This window comes from Scardinius erythrophthalmus (genome assembly GCF_964197995.2).
Source record: "Scardinius erythrophthalmus genome assembly, chromosome: 10".
NCBI lineage: Eukaryota > Metazoa > Chordata > Actinopteri > Cypriniformes > Leuciscidae > Scardinius > Scardinius erythrophthalmus.
The window spans coordinates 32,753,682-32,777,449 of NC_138230.1; the positions used below are offsets into that span (position 1 = coordinate 32,753,682).

A 23,768-nucleotide genomic window follows, 5' to 3' on the forward strand; every position below is an offset into this window, starting at 1 on the left:
ATATACAATTTATAGGATTTTTACTTAACGTTTGCCTGGTGAAAATCATAAGTCTAATCACTTAGAAAAGTAATAGCACACCTCTCTTCAACAAGCTACACGTTTTGAGGCATCATTTCTGTGATTCAGGATAAAAATCCTTTAAAAAGTCAGTTCAAAATTAGGTAGTTCAGGCCACAAAACAGGAAGGACATTGGTCACAAGAAATTGTGTAATACTGTCAGCTGCTCGTCAGGGAAAGAATGTGTATGAGGTCATGGTGAAATTGGAAAATTTGTAGATAAACAATAAGATATGAAGTTGCAGTTCAAGTATGGCGTCAGCAACACCAAGGTCAAAGGTTCGACTCCCAGGGAACACATACTGGTAAAATGTAAACTTTAAATGTACTGTAAAACGCACTGGATAAAAGCGTTTGCTAAATTAATAAATTTACCTTATTGTTACCACTGACTAGCTATTGCATTTCGACTACTACTGAGAACTGTGGGATATTGCTAAGGCTGGGTATTGGCAGCGTCCTCGCTATACAATACATATCGTGATACATGTTGCAATTAAATATATCACAATAGTCCATGATATCAAAATTGAATTGCGATTGACACAGCACTAAAAGTGTGTGAATCGGTCAGTCTCTCTAATGAGGTTTCAGAGACTTATTCATATGACCTGTTTGAACTGTAAGAAATATGAATGCACAAAATAAAAAAAAAGTTGATGCAAGGTAAAGTATCGAATAAAATTACGATATGTGATTGTTTTTTGAGTCCTAAAACACGTTTGATGAGAATAATGGGAACATTTCCTATAATCCATGATTTTCTGTTGGGACGTTTTTAGCATGTCATTCTTCGTACGCAATTTTCCGAGTTAAAATCAGCTGAGGGTTACTCATTTGAACTGTGAAATGGTTCGCAGCATGTGTGGTTTTCAAAAATGGTGACACATCAAATGATGCAATCAAAACCAGATTATCATGCTTCCTGTGTATAACATCCCATGAATCACCAAAAGTGCCGGAAACAAAGAAACAAACAAAGAAAAACAAAGGTAGTTTGCTGGGGGAGATGGAGAAAATTGTGAAAAACTATTTTTCTTCCTGCTTTTCACTTCACCGTGTCCCCGCTTGCATTTTGTACCAGTTCCTCCAGCGTCCCGGGACTCACTTGTAGAGGAGCTGCAGTCGTCCAGGGTGACAGTTGTTGCGGTTGATCTTGCCGTCGGGCTGGTACAGGGTGGAGGAGTTGGAAAAGGTGGGAGGGAGGGAGTGGTTGTCAGAAGCAGGGAGGGGGTATCCTGGTGGCGGGAGGAGAGATTTGGGATCGTTCAGAGGAGTGGGAATGGAAGGTGAGCTGTGGTTCTGATTGGAGGAGGTGGGGCGTTTTCTGGAACGCAGGGCCTGTCGCTCTGACAGCTGATTTCTCAGCTCTGATACGCGTTCTTCTTTCTGTTGGAATGAAAACACAAAACTAAATTAGAAACCGGACCTAAAAATATTAAACATATCTGTGCAGCAAAACCACTGACAAAAGGAAGCTGAAAGTAAACTGCCACAGCTCTCATGACATCTATTGTATCAGACAGGATAGGGCCAAATTCAGAATTTAAGAATGAGTGTCCCTTTTAAGTCGGAATTTGATTTGGATTGGCCACATGACCCACAGGATGCTGAGTTGAAATGACAAGAGGGGGATTTTACTAAATCCCTATTCAAAGAAATTCAACAATAACACAAATGGGGAATTTCATTTTAGTGTTATTCTTGTTAACTAAAACTAAAATTAACAACTCTGTAAATTGAAATAAAGCTTAATTAGAATAAAATATGAATATAACAGGAAAACTGAAAACATCAGATGGCAACTAATGGTTACTAATTACACTATGTTAATTACTGCAAAAACAATAGCATCGACAGAGATAGTTAGCACAAAATATCCTCCACATTGTTTTAAGATCACTTAATAAAATAAATACTGTGGTCACTTATTTATTAACATTTTTATGATCTCATTGAATTCTCCAAACGCAAAATCAAATTTATCTCATCATTATATGTATTACCCTTTTTCAGATCTCAGTGTTCAAATCCTGAGGCTGAGACAATCATTGGAAATTTTGTTTGATGTTTTTACTTTTTCAGATTAAGGCAACAGGGAATCAAATTTCCTCGTTCTTAGTGGAATACATTATACTGATCATTACAAAGCAACAGTTATGTACATGGGAAATGAAGTGGTCTTACACCATGGTCTATAAAATTTCACCTAAATATATATATATACCGTATATATAAACTACACTTACAGCAGTTACATGAATTTCTTTAAATTCTTGTTCCTTTAATTAAAAGTATAATTTTGCTCTTTCAATCAAAACTCTAAACAAATTTAAAAAAGGCATTCTCAAGTCAGTTTTGAAATTGTGTTCAATCCTGGTATCAGACATTCCGAACAGTGCGCTGGAAAAATTGAATGTGACACAGAACCTCCTGGATGATCTTCTGCAGCTCTTTGTTCTCTCTCTCCAGCTGGCGGGATTTCTCCTCATCGTTGTTGTTTGTGGATGAGCCGGTCTTCATGGTCTCCTGCTGGTCCGACTGCCACTCACCACGAGTGATAAGCCTCCGCATCTACACCCACAAACACACACCACACTAGGTATAACAACAGACCAGATTTATGTCGACAGAATACTAATGTACTGCAAGCTGGACAGCAAATACGGTCTACTACTACCTACTATATATTAAAAATACAGTGCAAACCGATGAGCAGCAGGCAACAATAGAAATAATAATAGTAATAAAAAATAATTGATGTAAAAAAAAGAGTGAACAAATATGAGTTTGATTAAAATGTAACTACTCGTCGAGTCATAGGGCTTTGATTATGTGTAGATCATTAGACAAGAAAATCTAAAAATAAGATAATAATATAAAAAGGATAGCACTGGTCTGGAGGTATGTCATTCTGTAAATACTTAAGAGACTTTTCTTATTTAGACCTTATGCAGCACTTTCAGCACTCATGTATTTCCATAGCATGAAGGTAAGATCTTACGGATTTATGAATGAACCGCTCATTTTAAAATCTTCACGGTCTACTGACATTTGTTACGACAACCGCTTCAAATATCAATGCTCATTATAACTTTCGTTACTGTACAAAAAGTGAAACCACTTCACCAGCTAATTACTTTTCACACCACATCTCCATAGAATCATCATTCAGCGTGCTTTAAGATTTCATGAGAAGACCGCTGAGAGAGATGCATATGTCACACAGTAACCACTCTTTGATCACTCCTTCCTTTGCTCTAGTTATCCACCATTAATATTAATCACTGTAATACAATATTTACATTAGTGCTCCTTCTTGTTTTGAGAAAATGATCTTCAGTTGTACCTTAGGGACGAAGAGGACAACTAGAGTGATGTAGACGGAGAAGATGATGGCCAGCGAGGCGAAGGCGAACGAGGCGTCCTGCTTAGACGATAGAATCATGGTGACAGGGGCGGTAATCATGCACAACACCTGAAAGAGAGAGAGAAACAGTTACATATACAGGTGTTTCTTTAACTATGGGTGCTTACAAAACACATTTTTTACTACATTAATATGTCTACTATGGAAGCTTGTTTCCGCCACAGAATAAAACATTTTAAAAGGTAATTGTGACTTGATATCACGCAATTCTGACTTTTTAGAGATATAAACTCACAACTGTGAGAAAAAAAGTCAGAATTGTGAGATAAAAAGTCACAATTACCTTTCTTATTCTGTGGCGGAAACAAGCTTCCATTGTCTACTGTCAAAGTCAAAGACAATGTTGTTATCGTTAACTAAAAATAGTTTTCGTTAATGACAATAAAGCTGAAATTAAATTAAATTAAATAGATGTTAAATATAAAAAACTACGAGTGCTGTTTTGACAACTAACTTGAAGAAAATAAAATAAGTTTAAATCGAAGTAGCCCACTAAAATCACTACAACTAAAACTGAAATAAAAACAAATTAAAGCAAAATAGAAATATAAAAAAGCTAATAACAATGATAACAAATACAGCACATAACAAAATGGCAAAAATGTATACTAAAATTAAAGTGAAAATATAAAAAAGCTCATTTAAAATATGAATAAACACTTTAATATAGTAATAATAACACTGGTCTATCAGTGGATATACATGCATCACAAGAGGGTTCTATAATTTCCTGAATTATGTTTCTGAGCCAACAAATGTCCCAAATTCTTAAATAATGACTGTTTATTGTTTATAATAAAATTGCACAGTCCTTTGTCTTGTTAAGGCTAATTTCATAGCTAGCACTTGATATTTTCTAAATATACACAAGTAATATTTGTTTACTTATATAATAATTTGACAAAATATTATGATTGGAAATTTTCCTTATTTACATTTTCACACAATAAATATTGAAATGGTGTATGACTCTTTGTTTCGATTATCATAACATGTAAGAATTGTTTTTTTAATAATTGATTTTCATTATTTATGATGGAAAGTATGGGTGTGGGCCAACATTTAGCAATATTTTCATAAAAGACTTCTGAAAAGTAGCAACAATAAATGATGAAGGAATTATAATGTTTACAATAACCGTTTTAATGTCCCGTTCATATAACAAAATGAAAAAGAAAAAACTTATTTTGAAGGCATAGGAGAATAGAACAGAAACCAAGAGAGAAAGAAGTGAATCAATAAATATTGATCACCAGTCAGTCGTTTCTCACACAACAAGTAAAATCTCATCCAGGCTAGCAAAAAGAAAATGTTGCCTGGCATCAACAGAGGTGATCTTTTTTTGCAGGGTCATTAGTTATTTGGACAGGGCAAAAAGTGCAAAGCAGTCTCTATAAATCGAAGCAGTTTATAGCTGGAGTAACAGCAGTAGCCAGCAGCCTTCACACTTGAATCACACCACACGGTTTTAGTTTAAAATGCACAGCCATGCTAAATAATGCAAGCAGTAAGTGAATCCTCATTCACTGTCATTTAATGGAAAAGAGAAACCAGGGCATTCTTCAAAATATCTTGTTTTGTGTTCCACAGGAGGATAAAAGCAATGCACCATGTCCTAACAAGACATGACACAACACAACACAGCGACATGCGATAAAAGGTATCTTTTCCATGTTCAGAGTTTTTGTCCAAACCAGCCAATGGTGATACACCACAGGGGATTCTATTTTAGGAACGGTTTCTATTTCTACAACATTGCGGCTGGAACAACAACAATGATAATCTCAGGTATTGATTATGTGCTTTATTTAATGTTAAAAGCATCTAATTTGAGTTTGAAAATCCTTTTGCGTGACATTTACAGCCAAACTGAAAGTGACAATGGATAAATAACCTCAGATCTTGCAAATAAATGAATGGAAACAAGAACATTCAAACTGTCAACTCAGTTTGAACAAACAAGTGTATTCTATGACAAGGTTTATTTCAGCCACCGAGTATGTATTTTTTATTGATGTTAAAATAGTGTAATATTTATGAATTTGATTATGTATTTATCCATTTCATTGCGAGTGCAGTGTGCTTGCAGAGAGACTCCGCCCACACACTATTACAATTGGCTGTGGTTTTTGATTGATTTGTTGTGTCTTGTAGTTTTGTCGCATCTGGTGTGGACAGATAAATGCTTGTCGCAGGAATAATATTGAATCGCTTATGGTTAGAACACGGTGATATGGCTTTGGAACAACATAAGGGTGAGTAAATGATGACACAATTTACAGTATGTCATTATTTATTCATCCTTATGTCGTTTCAAACCCATTTGACTATAATTTCTTTTGTGGAAAAGAATCTCTGCAGATCTTTTCCATATAATGACAGTTAATAGTGATCACAACTGTAAAAATCCAAAAAGAAGGAAAATAAATACCATCAAAAGCACCGTAACAGCTATCCTGTAAATATATATATATATATATTTACAACTCTATTGTACATTCGATTTCTTGATTTGGGAGTCAAACATGTCAAAATTTGAGTTTAATAAATCTTATCAGTTTCCTGTGAAAGAGGTGAGCTCTTATTGTCTTTATTATTGTCCTCCAAGCAGCTGAAATTCTAAAAAGTGATGGAGTTTGTAATGACATGACAGATGGCATCTGAAATCATTTCTTTAGCAGAACAGGCATTCGCTAAGGACCAGGAGTCAGCCCGCGACTTGGAAAAAGAGAGAGAGAGAAAAGATTAAAATGCAAAATTTGGCCCCTTGCTGATCTACAGTCTCTCCCTCAATTTGAGCTTAAATTGGGTTCAGTGTATAATGGGTAATCCTTGGAGGCCGAGATGGAGAGAAACACACTGCTTCAAATTAAAAGCCTACAATGAAATAGCTGATTGACAAAAGCTTTGTGCTTCATTTCCAATCAGCCTTCGCCATAGAAAACAGACCAGAAGTCTTTATGGTAAATGAAAAGAGATTCCCATGTATTTCCCATCAATACTGAGGGTGTTATCAGCATGGTACGTGCTTCTTTCGTGACTCGTAAGCCGTGGGGCCGCACTGAAATGCTAAAGTGGAACAGATGAGATGATGGGCAAAAACAAACAACTTTCAACATTATGGGACCACTTTACTTGAGTTTTCTAACTACTTTAGAGCTCCACTCCCGTCAAACTGACATGCAAGCTTATTCCCGATGATGAGGGGAAACTCTTTTCCCTCCCTTTCCCTGTCCTCTGGAAAGCTCTGCGTCCCTGGACAGCATTCGAGATGGCAGGCTCAGACACTTCACTTCCATCAAATCTAGCAGAGCCACACTGAAATGCTCCAGGCATGTTCTTCCTGCTTATGATTGTGTTGTGACACACAACAGCTCCAGAAGGATGCTGAGTCCAATTCACACGCCAACTCCCAACTAAACTTGAGCGACGAAAGAAAAAAAAAAAACCCTCTGTGGTGCTATTTCAGTCACGTCAGCCGAACAGTTCTACCTTTTAATTGGACAATATTTGGGTGACAACTGACATTTCAAATGTCACACAAGGTGCTCCTTAAAATGTTTAAAAAGATTAATAGACTCACCGAGACATTGTAGATGGCCATCCCAACAGCTCGATGATCGTTTATTTTTTCAGTGGACACAGATTTGGTTTCATAAGCCAGAAAAATACCCAGAAGCAGCAGCAAACCCTTATAGCCATACACGACACCTAGAAGTCAAAACAGAGACAAATATAACGAACAGGTTTCCCAAACATCCATATTGTTTAATCTCAAATCCAGGGCCGCTGGAGCAACAGGGGCGAGAACTTGTTTTTTCAGTAAGATTTAAAAAAAGAAGAAAAAAAAAGAAGAAGAAATTAACACTTTTAGTCAGCAAGGACACATCACTGGTCAAAAGTGACAGTAACATTGATCATAAATAGTTCTTGAGCAGCAAATCAGCATATTAGAATGATTTCTGAAGGATAATGTGACATTGAAGAATGGAGTAATGATGCTGAAAATTCAGCTTTGCTATCACCATTGGCCATTGGCCCTTACCAATCATGGCCTCCTAATAATCCCCTTACATTGAATTGGCTCTATCACTCTCTCTCCTCTCTCCACCTATAGCTGGTGTGTGGTGAGCGCACTGGCGCCGTTGTTCTGTGGCTGCCGTCGCATCATCCAAGTGGATGCTGCACACTGGTGGTGGTTGAGGAGAGACCCCTGATATGATTGTAAAGCGCTTTGGGTGTACAGTAGTACATATGAAAGCGCTATATAAATGCCTCATTCATTCATTCATTCATTCATTCATCACAGGAATAAATTACATTTTAAAATACATTCAATACATTCAAATAAATGCAGTCTTAGTAAACATCTGTCACAGTCTTACTGACACCAAACTTTTGAAATGTATACTATTTATTAAATCAAACCAAAAGTCTCACCAAGTTGAAGGATTTGTAACATTTATAAAGTGCTTTAAAAACAATATCTACAACAATGCCAAGCATATACTGTATCAGTTATCTTTTATTTGTTTCTACTGGCTGTTGCTTGTGTATTATTTATAGTCACCTTCTTCTCTGACCATTAAATCCTCGGTAAACACTGGCGATGTAATGAAGGTCGCAGACAGGGGGGTGCAGATTCAATTTAATTGAGTGCTTGCTAAAAAAAACGGCTCACTCTCAGATAATCATTTCAAGTCCATTTGGATTTGGATGTGAGCAAAAATGGTGCTATCTAGAGTGTGTGAGCTGTTTACTGTTAAGTAATTAGTCCATCCTTTTCCACCAGTTTGATGCATTCAGGCCGATGCAAACATGATAGGTGGACATTATCACACTGACAGGGTAATCAGTCAGTCACAGGTGCTGCCTGCTCTCATGACTTTTGCCTGGATCTAGCCATTCATCCTTCACATTCACAACACACTATACAATAAGAAAAAAAATTGGTGTAGGATTTACTTTTAAGCAATTTTCACTCCCAAAATTGCTAGTAAATTTCACAAATGATTACAAAGAGATGGCAAGTAACATATTGAATTAAAATTAAAATTTAAAGACAAAAAATTGAAATTGTGTTTTCTTGTAAATAGTACTCCATTAATCTTTAGCCTCTTTCCGACCAAGTAGTTACAGGAACTTAGTTATAGGAACTGTCCACTTCTAAACAGTTAAGAACTGCTCTCCCCCAAACTCGGTTTTGCTGTTTGCGTTCGCACCGGCCAAGTGGCCATAGGAACTGGTAGGAGGGGTAAGGGAGTGACACAAGCACCGTGACTTTTATTTTGACGGCGCGACGGACCTTTATTTTAATAATGCTCGCATTCTCTGTGTTTATTAGCGATCTGTCTAACAGTGCTGTTTAACATGTTATTAGATAGAACTGTTATAGAAAGTAGACAGTATATGAAAAAAAGGTTATTAGCTTATGCCGTGTGGTTGATGTCCAGTGTTGCTAGCTGGGCAGATAAACATAATCATGTTTGGCTTGGTCCCCTCAAAGTTGCGTTGGATTTTCTCTTCAGCATAAAGGTTTAGAGACCCATCTATCACTGTTTTCCATGTTTGTATAGTTAGTTTATGGAGTAAATATATAAGCTATAATCTGTGTGTTTACATTCTGTTTTAAAAATGGCGGGTGCTGGTGTTCTGCGTGCGTTCGGTCAATCAGCGTACACTAACGTCACGGGTAGTTCCTATAGTGCTGGTTTAGACCCTACTCTGAAGTAGGACCTAAATTAGTTCCTCCAAATGGAGTTCCTAGAACTAAAATCATTCCTAGTTCCTGCGGTGCAAACACACTGACATCCGGGTACTTTAGCCAATAGTTCTAGGAACTGTGAAAAGGTTCCTCCGCTCGGAAAGCGGCTAATGAGAACTTTGCTATATTTTTTTGGTTTGGTTCTGTGCAAATCAGTTATTTTTCTCATCCAGATGTTGTGAAATGAAGCTGCCTTCCATGCATCTTTGAACCAAATGCCCCATGAAGTAAACCTACTAATGGTTTACTTGGAGAAACTGTAATGGCAGATTTGTATCATACAAGTATTTGTATGACAGGCCTGTTTATTGTTACTGGGCAGCTGTTCTCATTTCTCAAGGACTCTGTCTGAAGAACACACTGAAGGCTCATTTTAATGACCGTAACTGGAAGAGCAAGGCCGCTCCAATTTGTCTCATAAAGGTAGCAATTAATTTGTTTAATTACTTAACACTTACAAGAAGGAAACACCTGAGGAGAGAGGCTGAAGGTCAAAACCATCGGGGTTCCTTCATTAAATCACTTTCACACAGACACAGGCTCATGGGCTTTATTTCAGACAGCGACTATTTTTTTTAGCCCAACACCATGATGAGATGTCATGATGAACAAGAGAAGAGAGGCATTGTGGCCACTGTTAACGTCCCTTATTTGCATGCACTGTCCGCATTTTAATATCCGATTCATTATAGGAATTATGCAAATCAGGTAATGACGCAAATATGGCCTAAAAACAACGCTGACCACAATTTGCACGCTGTAATTCCCCATCTTATGGGTCGGTTCTGAGTGGAGGAACTGTGTAAAAAATAAGTATACTTTAGCATAATTTAAAAAAATGACTTATTATGGAAATCTAAAATATACTTTGTCATTTCTATTAAAACTTGTATATCATGAATTCCATTTTTAATTACACATTTTAATGATGTTACAGTTTAGCATATTGCACTAACTTGTATATAATATTGAATAACACAAAACAGTTCAAATTGTAATCAAGTACTTGCTTTAGTCAACAATAAGTGTACTTTAAAGCATGACAAAGGATTTTGAAAAGATTGATTTTATATGTAGTTTAAAATAAAACGTTTAATTTGACATTATTACTAAGTATACTTAAGTGTTAAGAAACAGCCATAAATTCATATTTTACTATCTGAAAGTCAAGTTTTTTGTTTTTAAAATATAATTATTTACTTAGAAATATACCTTGAAATATTTAAAGTACAAGTGCACATTCAGTACAATTAAACACTTCTCTTTTTTATAAGGGAATCTTCATACTTTACTGAAAATACACTGCATCAGTCCTCCAGTGTAATCAAGGCACTTAATGTCAATCAAGACATAAAGTGTGCTTGACTACACTGCACATCTGGAGATACTGTATGCTAGTTATAACATAATTTAATCAACATTTGATTAATATCTGCCTGTATTATCACTAGAAAATGTACACAAACATCTCTTTTGAAGAAAATGCTGTTTGCTGCCTTTCCACAACAATGACTTCATTTAAATATGCCTGCTGCAGTCCTAAGTCAGCACAGAGAGTGCTGGTTTAAACTGGATTACGGGTGGTCGGTGAATAAAACGCAGGTTTTTTGCATTTAAATACTGCACTGTAAAGTCAGGGAATATATTAACTGATAAAATGTATCAGAATTGGGTGCAGTGAGAAAAGATTCAGAGTCAAACCCAGAATGATTCTTACCAAGCCATGTGTTCATCTTCTCTGAACTGCAGTGCTGCAGAAGAGGCTCAATCAACTGATCCACGTCCCCTTTAGGTGCTTCTTTAGTGAACTTCTGCGTTAATTCAGAAAGAGAAAGAGAAACGGTTAATTCAAGATTTTGTTCATATGCACCTTGTGGCAAAACACAATAAATCCAACTGTGTCATGTTCGTAAAAACACAGTCCCTGATAGGACGGAGGGCTGCCTTACCTCCACTGTGATGTGCAAGGGGTCCACAATCTGCCAAATCATAAGGGACAGGATGTCGATAACCAGCAGGACCCCCACGGTGGCATAGAGCTTCCAGGGCTCCAGGTGCTGCTGGGATATAAAAACACCACAAATCAACTTTCCATCCAGACCAGTGAAAGAAACAACTTCTGTGGTGATTCATGACATCATAAGGAGCATAAGTGCAGAGAGCTTGAAGGGAAAACAATGGCCCATTATCAGGATGCCAATTCAATCCGCCACACGATGGCTGCTCTTTATGGTTTAAGTAAGGAAGGTGTCTTTAATGGATTTCAACAAAATCAATACTCGTTCTTTTTTTGTAGCGAGGAGGGTGTTTGTGAGCAATTAAACATAAAAAGCATTTATTTAAAGAGCAACATAAAAAGCATATGTTCTCTGTGACTCGTATTGTTTATCCTCACTTTTGAGAGCTCATAAACCTCAAACACACCTTCACAACGGTGAGGATGAAAGAACTTGCACATAGCCAGACAATTGATTCAAGGAATTTTCTGGGTTCAAAACAAGTTAAGCTCTATATATATATGGCCTGCTACTGATTGCAAGAGAACTTTGACTCATGTCTCTGTTTGCAAAAATGAACAGGAATGAACTTGAAAATTTTTATGGGACATTCCAGTGCTTATATTAAGCTCTAAACATGCCTTTAAGTGGTGGAACTTCTTTTCCAAGTGGATGAACTTCTGGTTTTGCATTGATGTAATTTGTGGGTGTATTTTTCTCTTTGTGAACAGATCCTTTCTGGCGTCCTTACACATATCATTTGAAAGTTCAGGGTTTACTGCTCGGACATTTTTTATTATGAGCAACATGGTCATAACAGAAATTGAAATACTGAATATAATTTTGCACAAACAAGATTAGTTATCAATCACATAGTCAGTTTCTAACACACTACTGTTCAAATGGCTGTGGTCGGTAAGATTTTTTAAATGTTTTTAAAAAGAAGACTCTTAAGCTCACCAAGGATGCATTGATTTGACCAAAAATATAGTAAAACAATTTTAAATAACTGTTTTGTATTTTAATATATTTTAAAATGTAATTTATTCCTGTGATGACATTACTGGATTACTCTAGTCTTTATCCGCATTGAAAACAGTTGTGCTGCTTAATATTTTTGTGGAAACTGTTTTTTTAACCATTTTATTAACCATTTTTTTCAGTATTCTTTGATGACTAGAAAGTTAAAAAGAACAGTTTTTATTTGAAATATAAATGTTTTGTAACATTATAAATACCTTTACTCTCACTTTTGATCAATTTAATGTGTCTTTGCTGAATAAAAGTATTAATCTTTTATTTATTTTTAAAGTCTCGTGGTAATACTTTAGTCTTGTGGTTATACTCATACAAAGGCACTCAATTGTAAGTATATTTTACAAACAGAGGGACAAGTCTAAATTATTTTCTGTTTTGTTTTTGTCATTATTTTTACAATAAAACCACAAGTTTCTCTTTGTTAAAAATAGAATCTTTGTCCCAAATCTTTCTTTCCATGTTATGGTTTTTAATAAATGCTGAAACTATTCTTTATTCCAACATTTCCCTTTTGTATCCCTGACAATGACTTTGAAGAATCCACTTCAAACAAACTTACTGATACTTGGTTTGTGTTTGTTTTTAACTTTTTTAAAAAAAAAATCTCAATAGTGACGCACCAGTCAAAGAAGCACATTTGAAAATGACAAAGCCGTCAATTCAATGCCCCACTGCACATCATAGATCATTTCTCAATTTTTGAATCCTTTTTGTAGAAGCAGAGAGAGAGAGAGAGAGAGAGAGAGAGAGAGAGAGAGAGAGAGAGAGAGAGAGAGAGAGAGAGAGAGAGAGAGAGAGAGAGAGAGAGAGAGAGAGAGAGAGAGAGAGAGCTCTCCACAGAGAACATGACAAGCTCCTCTCCACCATTAGATGAATGCTCATGAATTCTCAATAATAGGCATTATGTACTTATCCTGAACCCTTTATCTCCTTTGACTCTACTTTTAGTTATAATGGTTACTTTAGGCTGTGAAAAATATAATTTTTGTAGGGTACGTTTGTTTACGCAACAACGATGCACTAAAAAACAGAAAAGTGTACAGACAACAACATTGTCAAAACGATCCCCGTTCACACAGATCTGCGAAAACAACTAAAAACTTTGTATTATGCTGCCAGGCCAGTAGTTGGCGATCTCACTTAGTAAAGAAACACTAAGCGCCTATAGACTGAACACGTAATACGCATTCACATGACGTCACCATTTTCACAAATTGTAGTTTACATGGAGACAATAATTGGTTTCGTTTTAAAATACTTGCACTTTTAAAAGTTTGCGTTTTCAGGTCCCCAAAACGATGTTGTTGTGTAAATGAACGGCCAAAACACATCAAAAAGTTTTCCTAATTTTTTATTTCCAAAAAATAACACTATCAGTATATATAGTGATCTATATATAGATATCAATAACACTACTAATAACAAAAACAGGGCTACAAATATACTGGGACACACTGGCCCTGGGTCCCAATGTCCATCCATCCTAAATAGTATGTAAGATTAAAATAAGTGTGTCCCAAATGTTGAAAAGAGTATGTCAAAAGTCCCAGGATGGTCTACTACAGTATTTCTGATTTTTGAAGTGTGGATCCGTGCTCACTACAATGGCTAATATTGCCCACAACCCATTGCGCAATGGAGGATAAAAATATTTATTGAATGTTATCCATGTTATATTTCATCTGCAATAACAATGTGGACTTTTATAAAGATCCGTTTAGCCATTTACTTTTAAATGCATCATTATGCATTAATATGAGGAGAGTGCTCCGCATGATGATCGCACTGGTGATCAACGTGCTACTGCATTTCTCACCAATATGGTAGAAAATGAAATGTGGAGGATTTTAACTGTGACAAGATGATTGACAGGCCAGTTCACAGTGTCAGGATGTGACAGAGAGCAACCGTTAAAGATGCAATTGTATGATGTGATAGTATGTCCCAGAGCTTGTGTACTCTTTTGCTACACACTCAAAAGTATGTACTTTTTCTTCACAAAAACAGTACATACTTTTAGGGCGTAGTGTATAAGTAGGCGAATTGGGATGCAGCATGGGACTAAAGTTAATTAACAAGACACAGGTGGAAAACATGAGGGCAAATCATAAACCGAGGAAACAGAAGAGCATGAACAAATAAAACACTGGAAACTGAACTGAGAACAGTGCAAAACTAACTCAAAGTCCAACTGAAGCAAAACCAAACACAGATCAGACGTAACAGATGCACTACCATTTAAAGTTTTGGGGTTGGTAAGATTTTTTATATTTTTGAAAGTCACTCCCCAAGGTTGCATTTATAGGAGCTTTCACACCGGAGGAACCTTTTTCATAGTTCCTAGAAATATTGGCGGAAGTACACGGATTTTGCCGTGTTCGCACCGCAGGAACTAGGAACGATTTTAGTTCTAGGAACTCCCTTTGGAGGAACTAAATTAGCTCCTTCAGAGTAGGGTCTAAACCAGCACTATAGGAACTATCCGCAACATTAGTGTAGGATGATTGGCCGAACGCACGCGAAACACCAGCACCCACCATTTTTAAATAGGCTGTGTAAACACACAGGTTATAGCCTATATTTACTCCAGAAACTTACTCTACGAAAATGGAAAACAGTAGCCGCGTTTCCATTACCCTTCAAATTGCGCAAACTGAAATTGCGAATTGAAAATACGCCCAACGGAAACACGTAAATTTTGCAAAAACTCCCATTTATCGCAAAAAAGTTTTTATGCTCGCATGAGGTGGTTTTTCAGGCAATTCGAAAAAGGAATATTTTGCAAAACTGCAATGGAAACAGTTGCATTTACAGTCACCTGACTTAGAAGGCGCGGCGTGTTTGGACAGAATACGAGACAGAGTTCTTTATTAAATTCATAAAAGACAAAAGAATGACAGAAATACTGGATTCTAAACCTCAGAGAAATGCCACAATCAAGACCTTGGAGCAGAAATGAGTGAGAAAAACCCAGAAACACCTCATATGTGCTGCTCACAGTATAAGGGTCTTTCCTTGCCATTAATGCTTGGATAACACGCCTACGTTTCCTTCCATTATTAATAATAATGTCTAGTGCATTACGTGGCTGTGATATATATAAACCTACCAACGTCCGTTGCCATGATTTTTTGGAATGACTTATCGCGAGAGGAAAAAATGACGTTTTAGTCGCATAACATCGGTTAATGGGAACGCCGTCATTTCGCAATAGTTTTTTAACGATATTTAGAAAAAAATCGCCAAAGTTTTGCGCAAATCTGTAATGGAAACATGCCTAGTGATAGATGGGCCTCTTAACCTTTACGCTAAGGAAAAAATCCAATGTAACTTTGAGGGGACCAAGCGAAACATGATTATGTATTTCTGCTCAGCTAGCAACACTGAACATCAACCACATGGCATACGCTAATAACTTTTCATTATTGTTTACATTCTATGTATAACAGTTCTATCTAATAACATATTAGACAGGACTGTTAAGACATATCATAAACTAATGAGACTAACGGAGACTGTGAGAGCTGTGAGCTCAGGCTCTGGCGTTCTCAGCGCCGTCAAAATAAAGGTCCGCCGTGCCTTCAAAATAAAAAGTCACAACAACAAGCGAGGCTTACGTCACTTCAGAGTTCCTACTGGCGGTGCGAATGCAACCAGGAAAACGTTCCTAGGGGAACCATTAGTTCTCGGGGAACCACCCTGGTGGCTAGTTCCTAGAACTAAGTTCTTACAACTACCTGGTGCGAAAGCCCCTTATTTGATCAAAAATACAGTAAAAACAACATTTACTAATACATTTTAAAATGAAAAGTTGTATCTGGTAACATTAAATTAATGGACTCTGTGAACTAACATGGACAATAAACAATTGTATATTCATTAACTAAGATGGATAAATGCTGCACAAATATAACGCTTATTGTTAGTTTATGTTAGATAATACAGCAACTAACAAATGAGACCTTATTGTGTTACCAAAAAAATCCAACATACTGATTGAAAGTGATCTTGCGGAGCGTGAGAGAATCTGTGGTGATGGAGTGACTGCTGGTTCATGGGGCTGTAAGGAGAGCTCATCGAGATGGGCTCTATGATAAATGTGCTGTTTAAGGATGCTCAAGGACAACAGGGGACCTATCTCTATGAGATCAGGCACAGAGAAACAGTGGCCAAGCCAGAGAGGCAGTGGAAGTGAGATGGAGATCCAAAGATAATAACAGAAAGAGGAACAAGATATATTATTTATAAAAGATAATAATTCCACTATGATATATTGATCATTCCAGCAGTGTACTGGAAGACCTTTACATGACAAGTCAGCAGAGTAAATTCTTATGAGGCTTTAAAAGACCAGATAGTTTGTCTTGAAACACCTTATATTAACCTCACACCAGTTATTTTAGAATATTTTTTCTGCTTTAATTTTAAATTTAGTTTATTTAATTTTAAGTTTTAGTAATTGATTTAGTTTTTGTCTTTAATTAATTTTATTTCAAGTTTAGCTTGAGTTATTTTAATATAAGTTAACTTAAAATGTTGCCTTGGCAACTAGCCAACTGAAAGTTTTTTTTATATACTGTTTTATATACTCAGTTACTGTTTATTTCAAGTTACAAAAATAATTAAAGGTTTTAGTTTTAATAACTATAATTGTAACGTATTGTCCACTGAAGGCAAGTCGAGTTGAAGTGAACGCAAGTGCAGTTATATTCAACAATGGTGACAGAGTAAACAGTCCACCTGTGTGTAAAACAATAACGGTCTATATCAATAGAGATATCAATAGTCTATATTTGCCATTCAAAAAGGGTAACGAAACTAGGACTGCAGATATACCACCGTAAACAAAGCAGCGCCAACCTACCATTTTGAATATAAATCTTGCCGATCACTTTCTTCATTCCACTCGGCTTGTTATTATGAAAATATTTTGTGCATTTGAATGCTCAGGTAAGATGTACAATTATAACAGCCTTCTGTCTGTACTGTCTTCACTGCTTTGAACACTTTCATCACTTTCGCTTTTATTCTTGTGTACTGACTCATTTGCTAAGCTGAACAGCCAATCAAAGTTCTCTCTTTCACCAATGGCCTGACAGCGATTCAACATGCTGAATCGACCCAAAAAACCCAGACAGCACGCGACTAGAGCGAACAGTGAACAAAAAAAAACTAAAAAAACTAAGCCAACAGACATTCAAAAACATCCCGACATTGTCTGATGGCCGATTTGGTGTGTCCCGGCCTTAACATGACTTGACTAGAAAAGACTTGGACATGAGCTATAAACAGAAACTCACCAACAACAGGTTACGTTAAACAAATCTAGACCCGAGACAATAGAAACATGAGGGCTAAATGCACAAGCACTAACGACATAAGACACACCTGAAAGCAATGAACACAATAAACTAATCAAAACATGACACACAAGACAAAGGAACCATATGACAAGATCGCATGAGGAACAGAGAAATCACATGACATAGTACCATGATTTGTCAAGTTCCTGGTTATGACAATAAAAACGTCTAGGTTAATAATGTGAAGGAGGGAACAGAGATGTTTACGTTAGTGACTGACGAATTGGGATCTAGCCTGAGAGCCCAATCACCTTTGAGTGGTAACAAGCCAATGCACACTGGCAAGTGAAATTTGCATTGCAAGCCGCTCCTCCGCTTTCGGGTATACAAGGCAGCGTGTGAATACTCACATTATGTTTTTATGCTAAGGAGCCGAGACGGGGTGCCGGCTGCCAGCGGAGGTACAGGAGTTGTGGTGACAGGCATTAAAGTCTCCGTTCCCTCCTTAAGGGAATGGCGGTTACATTAGTAACCAAGATATTCCCTATCAGTCAGTCACATTCAACGTTAACATTAGTGACCGACGATTTGGAATCTCTATGGAAGACGCCACAACTGCTGCCCATTTTCAGTGCCCTGAGCAAGCCAGCTGGTCGCCCCGCAGCTGTTTGGGGCGGAAGTAGGACAGGACTGTGCACAAAGAATGTCAATCACTGATGTTCCATTCACCCTGAACAGTGAAACTATTGGATAACACTGGGAAAGCATGCCTTTTCCAACTGGAAAGGAATGCTACGGAGACCACATCCTGCCCATGGGGAGGTAACATGTGGAGTTACACATCTGGACTGAACGACAGGGCAGTGCAACATATGGAAGTTCTCTGTGGTAGATCCCACCTTGTTCAGGGGTGGAGTCAATACCGTTCTAGAGATGGCAGAGTGGACTCTACCAAGGGAAAGACACGAAACAGGTCCTTCCTCAGGGGAATCCACCAGGAAGGGGCTGTCAAGAGGAGCATGAGTTCTGGGAACCAGGTCCGGTGGGGCCAGTACGGCTCAACCATCAAGACCTGCTCCTTGTCCTCCCTGACCTTGCACAGTGTCTCACTAGGGGAAACGCATACTTGTGTAGGCCCCGAGGCCAGCTGTGTGCCAGTGCTTCTGTGCCGAGGATCCCCTCGGTCAGGGAATTGAACCACTGGCAGTGGGTTGTCTCTGAGGTCACGAACAAGTCTACCTGAGTGAACCTGAAGCGTTCCCAATTCAGCTGGACTGCCTGGGGGCACCACTCCTCCCTGGTAGTATGCTGTCGGTGAGAGCTCATCGGCCGCACAATTGAGCTCGCACGGGATGTAGATGGCACAAAGAGACCTGAGTCTCTTGTGACTCCACAGGAGGAGATGGCAGGCGAGTTGCGACATACGACGGAAACGTAGACCACCCTTGTGGTAGATGTATGCAACTCTCAATGTGGTCCAGACCAGCAACTCTCAATGTGGTCCGTCCAAACCAGCACATGCCTGCCCCGCAGCGACGGCAGAAACTGGCGCAGGGCAAGGTGTACTGCTAGCAACTCGAGGCAATTGATATGCCACTGCAGGTGGGGTCCTGTCCAGGAGCCCGATGCTGTGTGCCCATTGCATTTAACACCCCAGCCCGTGCTGGAAGCCTCTGTTGAGACAACATGCCTGGACACTTGTACTAGGGGAACGCCTGCCTGTAGAAAAGCAAGGTCGGACCATGGGCTGAAAGTCCCGCGACAAACCGGAGTGATTTCCACTCTGTGTGTGCCACGGTGCCATGCCAATCTCAGGACCCGGTCCTGAAGCCAGCATTGAAGTGGTCTCATATGAAGCAATCCGAGCAGCTTGACAGTGGCTGTGGATGCCATATGCCCCAGGGGCCTCTGAAATCATTTCAGTGGAACCGCTGTCCTGCTCCTGAACGAATTCAAGGGCTCTTTGAGGCGGAGCACCAAGTCCCTGTGTTCGCATAACTGAATTTGCGACTAGGGCAGTATGAGCCAGTCGTCGAGATAGTTGAGAATGTGAATGCCCGCCTCCTTCAATGGAGTGAGGGCGGCCTCCTTTATCTTCGTTATCTTCGACAAGGAAAGGCCAAAGGGGAGGACCTTGTACTGGTATGCCCGTCCCTCGAACACAAAGCGTAGAAACGGTCTGTGCCGCAGCTCCTGCATCAACCCTGGGTCAGAACTACCCTTGTGCAGCTCTTTTAGTGCCTTGGCCTGGTATACCTGCAGGAGGGCCATGGCGTGCAAGGCAGAGGTGGCCTGTCCATCGGCGCTATAAGCCTTGGCCGAGAACTTACCTCTGACCACTCCGCCATCGAGGCTAGGGCTTCTGGCTGAAAAAGGTGCCTTCCACGAATTCATGACCTCCTTGTTTACTTCCGGGAAGAAAGGCACTGGAGCAGGAGGCTGCTGTTCAGCATGCCCCATCCCGAGAAACCAATTGTCCAGCCACGATCTTTCGGGACACAGTAGAGGGTTCCACTCGAGCCCAATGCTCGTGGTGGCCCAGGAAATCATGGCAGTCAGCTCAGGGTCGGACTCGAACAACACTACTCTCCCTGAAGGGGGCAACGCAGTCGAGCCTTCATCCTCCGATGCAGCAATCGACATCCGGTCCTCCGCAGGAGCCCTGAATGAGACGCTGGGACCTCCGTGAGAAGGCCTAGCAACCCCAGAATGAAGCTCCACAGCCTCCAATGGATAGGATGAGTGGGGAGAACACGGTGACTCAACGGGCAAACAAACCCCCACTGTAATCCTCAGATAACCCTGTGTATTAACCAAAGTGGCCCTGTGCGCATCAAAGCCAGATTGGGAAATAGCAGAGGGGACTCCACCTGTTTCCAGGTATCTTAGTCTTGATCTAAACATCGCGATGGTTATCTTTCCACAGTGGGTGCATGACTCATCAACGAATGCCACCTCAGCGTGCATACAGCCCAGACACGTGAGGTAGAGATCGTGGCTGACACACGGGTGGAATGATTTTAAAAAGACGTTAAGTCACACCTGTGTTGACTTTTTTAGGGAAACTGTTCGTTAAATGTTGAAGCACCCAAGGGAACAGCCGCTGCACCAGACTGTGCACTCTCAGCAACCGCAACCTCCGCTGGAACGCGCCGTCACACCAACACTGGAGCAGGAACAGACTCTCATTCTGATACTCTCTCGAGCAATGATTGAAGAGCTGAGTGAAAACCAGATCCACTCGGCTCCGAAGCAAAAAAACTTAATGTGAGTATTCGCAAGCTGCCTTATAACCCGGAAGCGGGGGAGCGGCTTGCGGTGCAAGTGCTCAATGTGCATTGGCTTGTTACCACTCAAAGGTTATTGGGCTCTCAGGCGAGATCCCAATTCGTCAGTCACTGACCTTAACGTCGAACATGACTGATTGATAGGGAACCTTGGTTTTGTACTCACCTTTCTCTTGTCTTTCTTCTCATCCTTCTTTGTGAACACAGTGTGAACCCACCAGATCTTCGTGAACATACTTCCATAGGCCAAACTGAAGCCAAGTCCAAGCAGCCACAAACGGAACTAGAAAAACAACAACAATAATAATAATAATTTTAAAAAGCAATTTAGCCAATATTTCAGCTTTTAATTTTAAAAGACAGTGTATATTATGGATATAAGGATGCACCAATATTACAATTCTGGCCAGTATCGATAAGCTTATCATTATTCTAATGTTATGGTAGATAAATAATCGATAAATGACTTATATTAAAATGATATACTATTTTATCAAAATAAATTAAATTAAGGCAATTTAAATGAATTAATGAATTTAAGCATCACAACATTATAATGTACAACATGAACAATTCATGTTGAGGTTTGCAAAATATTGTATTTAACAATGTTATTAAAATAGTAATGATTAACTTTAAATGAGTGTTATATGATGGCAAATGTAAATTTAAATGTAAAAATAGTAGAAATGAGCAAGCACAATAAATATCCAATAAAAATAACTAATATCTAATATCTATAATAGCTGATAACCGTTTTTGCTCTGATATATAACAAGTACCCCTAAATGTAAACACACTGTAACTTTTTAGATCTCAAACTTCCTCCTCTGTCCAAAAATGCATTTATTAAAATTAAGCTGCAAAAACAAATCGTTCTGATCTTAGGCTTTGCTAAGACGCTGTTACTGAAGGAAGGGGTAGTGCAAACTAAATTGGACCAGACGGCAAGCTGGAACCAATAAGTAAATGTAAGCGAAGAGGGCATATATAAAGATGTCTGAAAGCAAGGAGGCAAAACAAGTGTGTTTAATACTTAAGGGTCTGAGAGTGGGTGAAAAATGGTTGTGAAAAAACTAAATAATTCATATTTTTTGATACAAGAAACCCCGACTAACATTATCAGTGGGCCTCAGGAAAATAAATAAAATGAAGAAAAAAAAATGTATACACTTCCTTATAGCCCTTCTGAAGAAAAGTGTCTGAGGAGGTTTTAAAAACTCACCTACTACAGGGGAACAAATAATTACTACTACTACAAATAATGACAAAACAGCATTACCCAGATTGCCTGAGTGCTTACCTGACAGACCACAGGAAACTGGGAGTTCCGTACATGCAGTCCATCAATTCCCAGAGGAAAAACAGCAGCCAGAGCCATCATACAGCCGACTGCCGTCATGTTATTCAGGTAAGGCTGGGAGTTTTGAATGTACCTTCAACATATGGACATACATATTACTGAATCTGCAAAATTCAGAAGTTTGCAAAGACATATATGTCCAAAGAATAGGTTCATACATGGAACAGATATTTCCAAAGACACAAGTAGTGTGGTAGTGCCATCACTCGAAGAAAAAAAAGGTTCAATGGGGTTCTATATGGAACCCTAGGATTCTTGACTCAATTTAAAAAAACTCTTTATACCAAAAAGGTTCTATAATAAGGAGACATGTCTTAAATGATTGCATAATGCTTTCATGTTTAACAGGTGATTAATGATTAAGTATGTTTACGAGCTGTTTAATTCATAAACTTTCATGTTTAACAGGTGATTAATGATTAAGTATGTTTACGAGCTGTTTAATTCATAAAATGTAATCAAAACAAATAATGGATTAAAACACAATTAATTCATTAAAACTAAATCCATAAAATGATCTCATGATGAGAATCCCTAAAAGGTTTGGTGTAGTACGGATCGGATACCATACATAGAAGATACTGATATATAAAGTCTAAAATTAATATTTTTTTATTTAATAATATTCTAAATTAATATTTTATATAATATGGTGTTCCAAGATACTTCAAATAATATCATGGTACTTTTTGGTAATTTTTGCTAGTGTAGTGAACTCGCATTCAGCTAATTTAGTTAGTCTCTCACAGTGGAATAGGACTTACTCTCCTGTGTCTTATCATCACGCAAAGAAACATGCAGATTCATTGACGCACTCACACATTTATACACATGAATGACAAGATTTGTAAGTGTTCAGGGTATTAGTTTAAGCTGTCTGCTGAGAAAATCTAGTTGAAAGTTTCAATGTCAATAAGATAAAAAGAAACACACACACACACACACACACATTAGTCCAAATATATCTGTGCAATGCTATTGCTATTCGTAATGCATCAGAATGTTTGAACCCGGTGTGTCTCAACACACACAGAATGCATAAATGTGTGAATGTGACCCATGATACTTGTATGCATGTAGCATGCTGTCCTCTGCATTGAATTCAAACGTGGTTATGCAATATAAATGCACACACACCTGCAAGCAGGAGCATACAGCTAAACATACCTGACATTGCTGTTGTAAATGTTAAAGGTGAGACAAACGATCCCCATTAAAATGCCCAAGCCAGCGAAAACAGAAACTGAGACGAAGAGTTTTTGTGACAAATATCTGAACTTCTGAATCACCACAGTCTGATCAGCAGGTGGGCCAGAACCTGGAGAGAAAAATTTGGCTTTTTAGTAGACTATTATTTTATATTATACTAAAATAACTTTCATGAATAAAATGTAAAAAACGTTAGAGGTTGTTGCTATTTAGTCTTTCTAAATAAGTTTTTTTGCCCTTATTTAACAGATCCAGTAGAGAAAGAACAAGAAGTTATTGGGGAATGAGTGAGAGGGGATTGGAGCACGATGCAGGT

The 23,768-nt window shown here is 38.4% G+C and overlaps 1 protein-coding gene across 1 annotated transcript in view; it reads right to left on the reverse strand.

The window, feature by feature from the left end:
- Window positions 1–809: 809 nt before the first annotated feature.
- gabbr1b (gamma-aminobutyric acid (GABA) B receptor, 1b) overlaps window positions 810–23,768 on the reverse strand; it is a 126,049-nt gene continuing 103,090 nt past the window's right edge. Inside the window, exons 16-24 of the mRNA XM_081376984.1 lie at window positions 23,411–23,561; window positions 22,184–22,316; window positions 21,047–21,163; window positions 11,205–11,312; window positions 10,973–11,066; window positions 7,075–7,202; window positions 3,411–3,539; window positions 2,492–2,635; window positions 810–1,450 (exon numbers count right to left, since the gene is read on the reverse strand). Of these exons, the coding sequence (XP_081233110.1) occupies window positions 1,166–1,450; window positions 2,492–2,635; window positions 3,411–3,539; window positions 7,075–7,202; window positions 10,973–11,066; window positions 11,205–11,312; window positions 21,047–21,163; window positions 22,184–22,316; window positions 23,411–23,561 (1,289 nt within the window). The 3' untranslated portion in view covers window positions 810–1,165. The remainder of the gene's footprint in view (window positions 1,451–2,491; window positions 2,636–3,410; window positions 3,540–7,074; window positions 7,203–10,972; window positions 11,067–11,204; window positions 11,313–21,046; window positions 21,164–22,183; window positions 22,317–23,410; window positions 23,562–23,768) is intronic.